Source organism: Barbus barbus (genome assembly GCF_936440315.1).
Source record: "Barbus barbus genome assembly, chromosome: 41".
Taxonomy (NCBI): Eukaryota; Metazoa; Chordata; class Actinopteri; order Cypriniformes; family Cyprinidae; genus Barbus; species Barbus barbus.
Genome location: NC_136719.1, coordinates 16,038,079 through 16,051,739, shown reverse-complemented (window position 1 = coordinate 16,051,739; position 13,661 = coordinate 16,038,079). Strand labels below are relative to the sequence as shown.

Sequence of the window (13,661 nt, the reverse complement as noted above, 5' to 3'; positions counted from 1 at the left end):
GAAATGAACATACTTTTCAGAAGCCTGACATTTCTGTTTAAAATATCCTTTTTTTATTGATCTTATGTAATATTCTAATTTTCTGAGACACTGAATTTTGGGTTTTCATTATCTGTAAGCCATCTTCAAAATTTCAAGAAATAAAGGCTTGAAATATTTCACTCTATGTGTAATGAATCTATATAATATATGGATTTCACTTTCTGAAATGAGTGACAAAAAATATTGACCTTTTTCACGATATTCTAATTTTTTGAGATGTACCTGTATATACAGGCCCATCATAGGGCGTGCTGTGCTCGTCAAGTTTACACAAATTTATCAACCGAGTCTCACAGTGACTTTTGGAATTCTTCCCACTTTTTAATTTTGTAATTTTTCCTCATGAATCATGTTTACAAGACTGGTTACACTCTTGTGGCACCTTCTTTCTTGTGGTGAGATAGAGCGAGCACACAGATTTATCATAGGAATGATGCAAAAAAAAAAAACTGCAGTATTGCAGGTCAGGCATTAGGCAGTGTGTGGTTGCACACTTGGCACAATCCATGCAACAGTTCTGTCTGCATAGCAGCTTTGATATGGTTAACACAAAGCTATACAGCAATGCCAGAGGGAGAAATGCAATAAGACAAGCCCTAGAGCAGCAGATGTGTAAACATTTGTTTCCGTCATGAGGGCTCCAACAAGTCTAGCCTTGATTTGAATTTTGGATGAGTATTTGATGTCACAGCAATGCTAAAAACATTATAGAGCATAGGCTCACAGTTGAACTTTTTTGTCTTTGTATAGTAGTCTTTGTATGAACTGCACCGAAAACAGATTAAATGTGCATATATGTGAATGTCTCTGCACTGGAAAAACTGCAATTTCAGTTCTTTGGAAGTGTATAGCCTTCAGTATTTGCAAATATTTACAATCCATTATACAGCTCTTGTAACACATAAAATGTCATGATTTTGTACTCAAGAATAATTTTTTGATTAACCTGAATCAATGATTTATTATCTAACATTTAATTAATTTAAAATGTATTAATAATAATTCATAATTAGTCAGTGTTTGTCTATGCTTACTAAATGCTACTGTATATAATACTATTATATTCAATATTTATATAAATTGTTAATTTTTACATGTAACAAAAACAGAACACTAATCACAGGAGTACTCAGTTATTGATTTCATTTACATTGTTTATTACATTTAAAATTTGTACTTGTCCACTATTAACATATTGGTGAGCAATCATTAAAGGGTACTGTAAGCAGATTTTTACCAAATAATATGCAGAAAATTATCATAATGCTTAAGAGATATCACTGAAAAATCTGTCCTGAGATATCACAGCCCTAGTTTATATGAACAATAAAGTGGCTTTTTTATTGGCCAGTCAGATGGCTTTTTTGCACTTGCTTCCCGTCAATCATCCTAAAAGGAAAAGGAAGTAAAAAGCAAAACAGACCAAAAATGACTTGAGCATCTGAAAAGGATTCATCACTTGAGTGAGCTGAGAGTTTAAGAGGGCTTGATGTCTTCAAGCACAGATGCCGATATTATATTATTATTATTATTATTATATAGTAAGCAAACACCATTTTAAACTGCACTCTGTAGTAGGTGATAACCAGAGATTATTAATTTACATAAATTTGTAAATTTCATGAAGAAGCACAACACCAGTGAGCTGTTCGTAACCACTGGACTGAGCTAATCAGGGTGTTATGTAAAGGACTCTAACTTAATAAAGGATTCCATTTCACATAATGGTTTAATAGACGTGCACACAGGCAAACATGCATATCAGTATATCTAATTAATTTTTTTCTTGTCTGCCTACAGGTCAAAATGAGTTGGATCCACAGCATTCGGATCAAGTCAAAAGACAGACTCGCATACAGCAGATTGAGTATAACTATTCAGTCTGTGCAAAGGTAAATGCTCAAATGCATCATAAAGAGGTCATGATGTGGAAGAGAGGTGAAGAAAAAGCAGTTGCAGTGGAGCTGTTTTTCATGGTTTGTATGTGTCTGTGTGTGTTTATAGAAGCGCATGCAGCTCCTTCACGAGGCCTTGTGTGCTCTGGAGCAGTGCCAGTCCTGTCTTATTCTCAGAATTAAGTCCTGGAGGTGGGAACAACACCGAGCAACCATTGGCGTGCACTTCGATGACAACCTTGGCCCTCTTCAGACATGGTGACGTTTTTGTTTCAATTATGTTACTGTGTGAATGTTATCAGCTAAATCATTCTGTAAATTCCCCTTAATTTATGGAAGCCTAATGGTTAGAGAGTTGGACTCGTAACCCAAAGGTTGTGACTTCGAGTCTCAGGTCCGGCAGGAATTGTAGGTGGGGGGAGTGAATGTACAGCACTCTCTTCCACCTTCAATACCACGACTGAGGTGCCCTTGAGCAAGGCACCGAACCCCGGGCGCAGCAGCATTGGCTGCCCACTACTCCGTGTGTGTGTTCACGGTGTGTGTGTTCACTGCTGTGTGTGTGGGTCACCATACTTGGCCACATGTCACGTCACTTTCACTTAATTTGATTTCCTTTCAGTTTCTTGTTTATTTTTGCCTCTTCTGCCTTTTTTGAACAGTGGGCTCTGTGCCACACAAAGTTTCTTCATGGTCACATTATTTCTATCACTGCTTTTTTTCGATGTCTCTTCTTGAATGTTATCTACCAATTGACCCATTTCCACTTATTTTATGTATTATTAAACAGTTTTTGATTAATTCAGTCACGCCTTTATGAAATGTGGAGCATGAAGAGAATTGTATCTAATAGAATGCCTAGAGATCAGTGTTTCTCAACTAGTGTAGGATTCAAATTGGATAGTGGTGTACTCTTAAAATATAAATACAGGAGACCAGGCAAAACTTTCACAAAAGTTGTTTTTGTGCACAAGAGGAGGGTTAAAATATGTTGTAATCAGATCCTGTTGCTTTCTTTTAAAAACTCAACAGGCTTGTCTTCATTGTTTGAGAGTTAGGTTTGTGGTTCTTGAATTTCAGCGGATTGACAGACAGTAATTCAACACACAATGCACATTGTGTACACAGCGGCGCTAACTTTGTCGATCCTTTCTGCAACTACAATCTTATTTAATGTACCGTGGATCATATTTTCTACTGCTCTGACTGGTTTTATTCACATTTTTGGTGGCACGCATGTCCTGCAACCTTTTGGCCTAAATGTCTTCCACATTCTCTTTTTTTACTTTTTCTGTGGCAGGTGTGAGCAGTTGCTTGGAGTAAATGGTAACCTGAGGCAGGAGCTCATGTTGGCGACAAGAGACCATGGAGTGGCTGAGCAGTTTCACACCTTGCTGGAAAGCCTGGCACATCTGCTTCAGACTCTCATACAGAAGTATGCAGGCCTCTTTCAGATCTGAGAAAGATAAGATTGCAACATACTTAGTCATCATGCAATCACAACAGATGATTATGCAATCATTTGAAAAATGTCAGTGCTTCTTCTTCTGGCTTTTGATATTGAACTTTTTTGTCTTGGCATCTCAGTTCGTTGGTAGTAGATAAGCAGCCTCCCCAGGTCATCAAAACCCAGTCCAAGTTTTCCACCACTGTACGCTATCTGCTGGGAGAGAAGATGGCCCCTGGGAAACCTGTCCTGTTGAAGGCTCAGATTATTACTGAGGCTCAAGCAAGAAACCTGGGTCAACAAGGTGTCGTACCCAAGTAAGCATGATGTCTTTTTTTAAACACGCACATACAAGTCCCCATTAAGCAGCATGTTAACAAAAAAAGCCTTTTTTTTTTTTTATTATTTAAATGTGCATTTTTTTAGTTTTTTATTTAGTTTAAAATTAATAAGTTATTGTTTTATTACTGTATTTTATTGTTATTTTTTAAATTAATTTTGTTTGTTTTATAATTAATCATTAATTAATTTTGTAATTATTTTTTGATTAAAAACACTTTGCAATAAAGTTCAAAAAGGTGTTTTGCAAAATGCATTAGGTATCTTGAATTAATAAGCAGTACTTTTACAGTGTTTATTAATATAAGTAAATTATAATATATGTTCATTTTTACATACGCAAGGATGCATTAAATTGATCAAAAATTAAAGACATTTAGAATATTACAAAAGAGCTACTTCAAATGAATGCTGTTCTTTTGAACTTTCCATTCATTTAATAATCCTGAAAAATATATATATCACAATTTCCACTAAAATATTTAGTAGCACAATTGTTTTCAATTTTGATAATATTGATAATAATAAGAAATATTTCCAGAGCACCAAATCAGCATATTAAAAAGATTTCTAAAGGATCATGTGACACTAAAGACTGGAGTAATGGCTGCTGAAAATCCATCTTTGCCATCACAGGAATAAATCACATTTTGAAAAAAATAAATCAAAATAAAAAAAAGAGTACTTTAAAATTGCTATAATATATCACAATATTTCTTTATTTTGAATATATTTTTAACATTTCAAGATGTAAATGAATAAATATAAATGAATGTATTAACTTATGAACAAACACAAATTTGCAATGAACAATAGTGTATTTGTAAATTAATATTAATGTAAATTAATAAATGCTGTATTGTTCATTGTTAGTTTTATAGGTTGTCATTCACAAATGCTAAACAACTGCAAAGTGTTTTGTACTTATTCACTTTCGATGGTGATGAAATATTGAATTTATTATCTTGTGACTGAGATTAAAAGTTACAATTACATTTTACAATTACATGCTAAAAAAACAAAGCTGAATAGAATATGATGCTGAAGAATGTGTGCAATATCATCTTTGATCTACAACTTAAGTGTCGTTATGTTGTAATCCCAATGTGCCTTTGCCTTATGTTGAAATCTGCCTGTAAAAGCTTTTGTACATGCCATACATTTGACAGCCTTTGTTGCTGTTCTCAGACATAAAGAGGAAGTGGAGGCACAACAAGATAAGGAAACATAATCTGGGTTTCAGTTGAGCTGTTAACCATACAGTGGCAATAGAACATTTTAGAGGTCTAACATACACTTATGAAACATGCAAATGTTTTCTAATCGTTCTCTCTGTTTTTCTCCACTTAGTGAAAATGTAGGAGAACTTATCAACAGCACGGCCATATTGGAGCACAACACTTCAAGCAAGAGCACATGTGCTACCTTTAGAAACATGGTGGGTCTTGTCACAAACAGTTCTTTGAGAGTGTTGATTTTTGATTCATCTCGATAGTGTCATATTAATATGAATGATTTTAAGAATACTATCGCTTTAATAAGTTATGTTTCTTTCTCTTCAGTCCATAAGGAAGATCAAACGAGCTGACAGGAAGGGCTCTGAGTCAGTGACGGAGGAAAAGTTCGCTTTGCTGTTTACCACAGAAATAACCATTACGGGCTGTGAGAGCCCTTATAGCATTCAGGTGCTTGCCCCTCTTCTTTTATTAATTCATTTGAATGCAATGGCTTGTTTCAGTTTATCATTTAGCCATCAGGACATGCACTGTAATCAGATGTAATTATATTGAAAATATTAGATTCATACATCAGTCCCACCAGGATTTTACAGGACTTTTTTTACAGGATTTTTACCACCCAAAAGTGACTGAATTTGTTGCTGTCAAAATTATGTACACCATTTTTGTGTTGTTTTGCTGTGAAAACCCATCTATAATCATGATGTACTTATGTATTTAGTGAGAGTGAGATTACAAATATTTTTGCGCATAATTGTGGTGACACTAGCAAAGAAATACTAATAATCTTTGTGCTACACAGTAGCTTGTGAAATCAAGCATTATCAGGACTAATATACATTATATTCATTATTGTAAATACTTTTTTAATAGTAGCTCAGCATTAAACCTCTAGAAAGCTTCATTTTGTCCCACACACCTGAAACATAAACATAAACGAGGAAGTGAACAGGTTGAAAAGACAATAAGTAAGTGTAGGCCACAAATCAATAATTTAGAAAAATCAATGGAAAATATGTAACATTACCCACTCTGTCGCTCATTTTTGTAACTGTTATTTCCTTTTAAACATTTGTATAGCAACCTGATGATGCCATGAATCAGTGATTTTAAAAAAATCACTTGAAAATATGAAATATTGGAACTTTTATTTCCTTTTAAACACTTGTGTATAAACCTGACTGTGTTAAAGTCCCAGTGCTCCGTATGGTCATTCCACCCCTGCTTACTTTGCGAAGGCATTAACTGCAATACAGCAACAGGACAGTTGACCATGTATTGATTTATTTGTTTGGGCTCTGAATTATGGATTTTAATGAGCTAACTTCCTCTGAGGTAACTTTTTTTACTGGAAAATCTCCATAAATAATGCACTAAATTCATCAATTGCAAAATCCTGGAGGGACTGTTGCATAACAAATTGTGTATGTTGGTGTGTAGTATCTTATTACAACAGTAACTTATTGCCTTCTTCATCCTACAGGCAATCTCTCTTCCTGTGGTTGTAATTGTACATGGTAGTCAGGAAATCAATGCTATGGCGACCATCATATGGGACTGTGCCTTTTCTGAACCTGTGAGTAACATGGAAAGACCCCATCTCACGTCTTTTTCCTGTTGACCACAATTTTCAGTGTTTTGTATACAAATCGACAATGTTTACTCTGTGCTGTGATGATTTCAGAACAGGATACCGTTCATCGTTCCGGAGCGTGTGCCGTGGAAGCAGATGTGTGAAGCTCTTAGCAGTAAGTTCATGTCTGAAGTGCAGACGCAGCGGTGCTTGGACAGATACAACCTTCACTTTCTCGCCCAGAAGATCTTTGACCAACCAGACATCGCTGAAGATTTCAGCAATATGCTAGTGTCCTGGGCTCAGTTCAACAAGGTACCACTAACATGCATTTGTTGTGCATTAATATACAATATTATGAGCACGTGTTGTCTAACAGCTGACTAGTAGCATACTAACACATTTACATACTGTTAAATTCATTGCAATGTTTATTGAATTTCTCCATGTCTCTAGACCCCTAAAAATATGTTTTTAGAGACATAATTTCCGTAACATTCACAGAAGGTTTGACTGGCGAAATGGTGTTGTTGATTATTTCTGTGACTGTTTTAACACAGGAAGTTCTGCCTGGTCGAAACTTCACCTTCTGGCAGTGGTTTGAAGGGGTGATGGATCTTACAAAGAAATGCCTGAGAGACTATTGGAGTGAAGGGTAAAGTTACAGTTTCTCAGTTTGTTTTTCACTTTATCAAGAACTACAAAAGACTAGATAAGTAAAGAAATGAAGAGAACTAGATATCTGCCTCTCATTGCCCCCCGCAGACTGATCTTTGGCTTCATTGGGAAACAGCATCTCCATGTCATCCTGCAAAACAAACCCAGCGGCACCTTTCTTTTGCGCTTTAGTGACTCAGAGATTGGTGGCATCACCATTGCCTATGTGGGTCCCACTGATAGTAAGTCTCAAATATTTATACTACTGTACATGATGCACTCTTGTTCAAAAGTTTGGAATTGGGCATTTGTATGTTTTGCAAGTCTCTTGTGGTCACCAAGGCTGCATTTATTAGTAGTTATAGTGTGAAATATTACACTCAGACAAGTTTCTACTGTATTTCTGTTTCATTGCAACTTTAAAATAACTGTTTCTATTTTAATATATTTTAAAATGTAATTTATTCTTGTGATGACAAAGCTGAATTTTCAGCAGCCATTACTCCAATCTTCAGTGTCACGCAATCCTTCAGAAATCATTCTAAGCTGATTTACTGCTCAAGAAACATTTCTAAAAATAGTTATGCTGTGTAATATTTTTGTGGAAACCGTGATATTTTTTTCTGGATTCTTTGATGAAAGTTGTAAAAAATAACATTTATTTAAAATGGAGTTTTTTAACAGTGTAAAGATACTGTCAATTTTGATGAATTGAATATGTCCTTGCTGAATAAAAGTATTGATTTAATTTAAAAAAATCTTACTGACTCCCAGAATTTGGAGTGGTGGTGTACACAGTTTTGACTTTATGTATCTTAAACATTTAAGAACAAAGAAAGTTCATTTTAATGGGGTCATGGCATGGATTTTTTTATTATTTTAATATTTTCTTTAAAGTTTACCTGTAATGTTAACAAAACATTTTTGCACAAAAAACTAATATGTGGGAAAATGATTATTTCCAACCCTCATTCTGAACCTCTTGTCTAAAGCAAAATGTTTTAAGGGGCGGATCCTTTAAGGCTTGTTAGTAATCGCTCACTGTTATGATTGGCTAACATCATTGCATAGGAAACAGTATTAACACCCCCTCGCTACTGCATGTTTTGAGTGTTTTGACAACATATTCAAAATGAAACGGTCATTTCCATACGAAGTATTATGAAATAATTTGCTTGCGGTTTGTGAGTCTACTGCTTCATCTTTCAACAAATATGTGACCCTGGACCACAAAACCAGTCTTAAGTCGCTGGGGTATATTTGTAGCAATAACCAAAAATACATTGTATGGGTCAAAATGATAGATTTTTCTTTTATGCCAAAAATCATTAGGATATTAAGTAAAGATCATGTTCCATGAAGATATTTAGTAAATTTCCTACCGTAAATACATAAAAACTTCCATTTTGATTAGTAATATGCATTGCTAAGAACTTCATTTGGACCACTTTAAAGGCGATTTTCTCAATATTTAGATTTGTTGCACCCTCAGATTCCAGATTTTCAAATAGTTGTATCTCGGCCAAATATTGTCCTGTCCTAACAACCCATACATCAATGAAAAGCTTATTTATTCATGCATTACATCTTCATATAATGCATGAACTCTCCATGACAATGTATCTCGTTTACGAAAAACTAAATGCTCAGATCAATCCTCTTGCATGATCTGGGATGCCATTAAAAATAATCTATCCACTCGTTCCTTACGCTTGGATCATTCTGATATCTGTACAAAGATGCGAACGAGCGACTTAAACCAAATGCGTCTAAGCGAGCGTTCTTTTGCTCCATTTGTCTTATTGATGACTGACTCAAGCACGTGGACTGTGTCAGAAAGCGAACTCACATCTGTATCTAGCAGTAGTGATTGTAATTTCTATTTGCTTTTGATACATCACAACACTCGCATTTAGCGTAATCATGTGTCAGCCGTTAAGTGACTGAAGCAACGGGGCCTACGGTAAGAAGATGACTATTCGTCAATATCGTGCTCTGGAGGCAGTGTTTATGCAAATTATTGTGCCCGAGTGATGTCATTTGGCACTTCATATCCACACAAGCCATTTTTTAAGCTTGATTAAATAAATGCTTTGTTTATAATGACGAGGATGTTTTAAGCTATGAAACTTGCAGGATGTTTTTATGGTAAAAAGATCTCTTATATGCCAAAAGATCAAGGCAAATTTGATTTCTCATGTCATGACCCCTATAAAGAGCTTTTGGAGTAAGGAAAATGTTTCTCTTACCTTAAGTTTTTTATTTATTATTATTATTATTATACCAGATGCATATATGTACATGTAATATAGATCAGCACGACTGATTCAAATATATTGATCCATTGAGTATTTGCAGTAAAATGTTTGCTGTGTCACTCTTTTCTTCTGCTCAGATGGAGGCAGGAAAATCCAGAATATCCAACCCTTCACCAAGAAGGATCTGGACTCAGCTGGCCTTGGCGACCGCATACGGGACATTAACTGCATCACTCACGTGTATCCAGACTTACCAAAGAATGATGTATTTAAGAAATTCTTTACAGGTATGTAACCAGATCTTTCAAAGACAGTGTCTGTACACTGAGGTTTCACTAAGGGTTTTAGAAAATCTGTATATTTTAATATTAATATAAAAAAATAAGATGTATTTTGTGCTAAATATAAGAGAAACATTTAAAAAAAATGATGCATCTGTTTTCTTGTATCCTGAAACAGTGCTTTCTCCCCCTAATCCTGATGGATACCTGCCATTCAAACTAACAACAGTAGTCAACCCGTAAGTGCAAATATTTAGCTGTAAATGTATATCACTTTTCAAGATGTCATCAAATTTACCCTGAGGTACTGATAAAGAAACCTTGAAGATATTATAAACTGAAGCATAATTTTATAAACAGAGCCGTTGTTAAAACAACTCCGAGAACTGTTTCTACATAAAGAATGACAGGAATAGTAATTCAAGTGTTTTAACTGTTACTGTAACAGGCATTGACAATGTCTGTCACATAATTTTATTTTTTCTTTTGATGTTCAGAGGAGACCAGTGTTCCTCCACCACCAGCATACCACCTGACACTCCTATGGATATCTACGGGCAATCTATGAACACTGTCTTTGGGTCAAACATGTGCGTATTAATCATTGTTTAAGCCACAGATATACACACTGTCACAGTATTTTACAAGTCTTTATTATGTGGTATATAAAATACGTCTTTTCCCCCCACAGGAATCAGGGCATGTTCCCCTCGTAAGTATAACTATACTTTGGCTTTGGTAAAGTTCATTCACATTCACATCTATCTGCTAATATGGAAAAAGTAGGACAGAGCCATCGATGGCTTTTGAGGCAACATCCTAACCAAAATAGAGTTTCTTGAAACACTGACAATTGGCACATTAAGTGCAATAGACAATCTTCTACAGTCAACTAGTCGTTGATTCCTGTAAAGTCAGACATTAGCACGTCGCTAAGCTAACATTGCAATATTCAAAAACTTTTTAAAATTTATTTTACAATGAATTACACATATATTCTCTTGCCTGAGACAAAATATCATTGCTTTTGTCTAGTTTAGCTATTTACACACAAAATAATGCCAAAACCCCCTAATCTAAACAGGACATCTATGCATCCAGATTTATGGCAGAACAAGTTCAATGAAAATGCCTGAAACCGTATGAATCAGTTTAAATGTACTCCATAATACTTTTGGAAGTACTAAACTCAAGTTTAGAAAATTACAGGTAAAAGCTAAAAGTTAGGGTATAACAATAGACTAGAGTTTTGTGTATTATTTTATATGAATGATGGTGTGACTGTGCTTCTTTTAAAGAAACACATGCTGGGCCATTAGGCCACAGTTAAACAATGAAACAGTTTGAAGCAGACTCAAAGAGGGATCCAAATTTTATTTTATTTATTAATAATAATAAAGCCCCAAAAAATGTTGAGTGAAATAGTCCAGGATTTTTTAACAGTTAAATCAGTAATATTGTGAAATGTTACTACAATTCATAATAGCTGTTAAATCATTACAATGTTATGTGTTAAAATATAATTTATTCCTGTGATGGCAAAGCTGAATTTTTAGCATCATTATTCCAGTCTTTAGTGTCACATGATCCTTTAGAAATCATTCTAATATGCTGATTTGCTGCGCAAATAATATTTTTTAAAACTGCTTAATAGTTTTGTGGAAATTATTACATTTTTTTAGGATTCTTTGATGAATAGAAAGTTGTAAAATTATTATAATAAAATTATGTCTTTACTGTTGATAAATTTAATGCATCCTTGCTGAATAAAAGTTTCTTAAAAAAAAAAAAAATCTTACTGACCCAAAACTTTTTATAACACACATTTTCTTGGCGCTGTCTGCCATCTTGAATGATAGTTTTCACTGAGCTTGTGCAGTGCATCTTGGAAGTGGCTTAACCACTGAGGGCACATGTGATAACATAGTTTGAGTTAGCTATCTAGGTAGGCAGCTCACTATAATATAGTATAGAGCAATAGCATCAAGTAAATAACTGTTTAAACACTGACTGTTGTGATTCTGTTGCCCTATCCTAGACTTCCTCCGTCTACACCCCCATATATGCCAGAGCAAATACCTGTTCAAGGACCACTCTACCAATCACCCATGTAAGTCACAGCCACAGTAAGGTTTCCTGTAAATTCCTAATGTATATTTGATGCATCAACGTCACTTTCTGCTGACACACTCGCACATCTCTTTATTACCATTCTCAACTTTGTTTATTCTTTAACAGGCCACCAGCTCCCTCAAGTGAAGAAATAGACATGGAAGCACTGGAGGGAATTTTGTCATCGATTTGTCAAAATACTAACAAAGATCTTAATTAGAGGTACTGACCCTCTGTTCTTGTTTGGACAAAGGCTATTGGATGGCTTGGCGCTCTAAGGACATCCAGCATAACTCGCACGTCCCAAAGGACACATTACCCATATGTTCCCAAAACAAGTGTATCAGTAGGAATGCACTTTTCTTAAATTCATTTCCATGAATCATTGGGCAGTGGATGTTTTTATCACATGGATTGTATGCAACTCATCGTTACGCTCGCTTTCTCCTGCATAAACACACTAAACGTACAGTTTAATGGAACAGTGTGTTTCACTTAATAATCATAGTGAATGTTTGCTGGCAACTTTTAAATGAAATTTCTATGAGAAGCAGGTGAACCTCTGGCAAAAAGAGTCTTGTTAGCACGCAGTACATAAACTCACAAGTCCTTCCCTGTTTCGGTCTTATGACTGCTCTTGAAAGTAGCATTATAACTGACAAGTGAAACAGGAAATTATTTGCTGTCAGGTGGTTTTATCAAGAGAGACCAAATAGATTTAACATAATACACATTTTTGTCTGCCAGAAGATTTTTTCTTTTAAATTTGATGCAGAAAAACATATTCCAGAGTAGATTAGCGATATTTTACTCTCAATGTCCTGAATGAAATGTATTGTCTACAGATACAGACAGTGATTTGGTGAAGTGAGCATACTTTTAGACCTTTTAGAAATGATAGGTTTCATTAAACTCTATACAAATATGTTTTGTGCCATATTCCATATAGACCGTTTTTATTTGGTTGTTTGATTTGCATGACTTGTGTGTGATCACATATTCCATATTCAGTATTCGTCTACACTCTACAGTTAGGTTTGGCCAGTAAAGCTAAAAGCTAAAGTTTTTTAAAATTACATATCACTAGCGAGTTTGGCTGTCTGTCATGTTTCATTTGTTCCCCCAGTTGCACAAAATGAGCTCAGTTTTATTGCTGCAGGCCTGCAAACTCTCTTTACATCATTGATGGGTATAAATCATGTCAAATACATATCATGTGCACAAAATAACAGTAAGGATTTATGTCGGATGTAGACATAATACTGTCTCTGCGTACTCTACAGTGTTCTGTGTGCACCTTTTCTATATTTAGTGCTATATTAAGTCGTCAACTTTCTTCAAATAGAAATGTAATATACAGTTTCTGTGTTTTTTGCCGTCCAGTAATACTCTTCTATATCTTGTAATATATAAAGCTTTCATCTTAGTGCTTTGAATATGAAAATATATCAAACGGGATGTTTTTCAAAGGTGCCATGAGTAACTGTCTGTATGTATTTAGTATAGAAAGGGAGTACCAAACAGTTTTGTTTCTGTTGTCTATTCAGATGTTCTTTCTGTAGCACTAACTGATGAATGTGCTAGATATGCACCTGCCTGATCGATGCCCAGAAATCTCATCATATTGCTTTTACCGGCCACGGAGGAGTATATAGCACTTATTCATTTGTCCATGAAAAATGTAAAAGTTGCCATTTTTCTTTTTTAATACATATGACCACATTTGTAAAGCAGTTATATAAGATTTTTTTTTTTTAAAGAAATGTTCATATTTCAATGTTTTAAATCTGATAAATAAAGTCAAAATCCATTTATGACA

The 13,661-nt window shown here is 34.8% G+C and overlaps 1 protein-coding gene across 4 annotated transcripts in view; it reads left to right on the top strand.

Moving 5' to 3' along the window:
- The window catches only part of LOC306860688 (signal transducer and activator of transcription 5B-like), a 25,845-nt gene extending 12,184 nt beyond the window's left edge, over nt 1-13,661 (top strand). For all 4 annotated transcript variants that reach the window (XM_079402507.1, XM_079402505.1, XM_079402506.1 and 1 more), the window contains 16 exons: nt 1,843-1,934; nt 2,047-2,195; nt 3,238-3,372; nt 3,525-3,701; nt 5,074-5,161; nt 5,286-5,408; nt 6,445-6,537; nt 6,646-6,849; nt 7,095-7,189; nt 7,300-7,433; nt 9,587-9,736; nt 9,909-9,969; nt 10,228-10,320; nt 10,422-10,442; nt 11,769-11,840; nt 11,969-13,661. In XM_079402507.1, the coding sequence (XP_079258633.1) occupies nt 1,843-1,934; nt 2,047-2,195; nt 3,238-3,372; nt 3,525-3,701; nt 5,074-5,161; nt 5,286-5,408; nt 6,445-6,537; nt 6,646-6,849; nt 7,095-7,189; nt 7,300-7,433; nt 9,587-9,736; nt 9,909-9,969; nt 10,228-10,320; nt 10,422-10,442; nt 11,769-11,840; nt 11,969-12,062 (1,781 nt within the window). In that variant the 3' untranslated portion in view covers nt 12,063-13,661. The remainder of the gene's footprint in view (nt 1-1,842; nt 1,935-2,046; nt 2,196-3,237; nt 3,373-3,524; nt 3,702-5,073; nt 5,162-5,285; nt 5,409-6,444; nt 6,538-6,645; nt 6,850-7,094; nt 7,190-7,299; nt 7,434-9,586; nt 9,737-9,908; nt 9,970-10,227; nt 10,321-10,421; nt 10,443-11,768; nt 11,841-11,968) is intronic.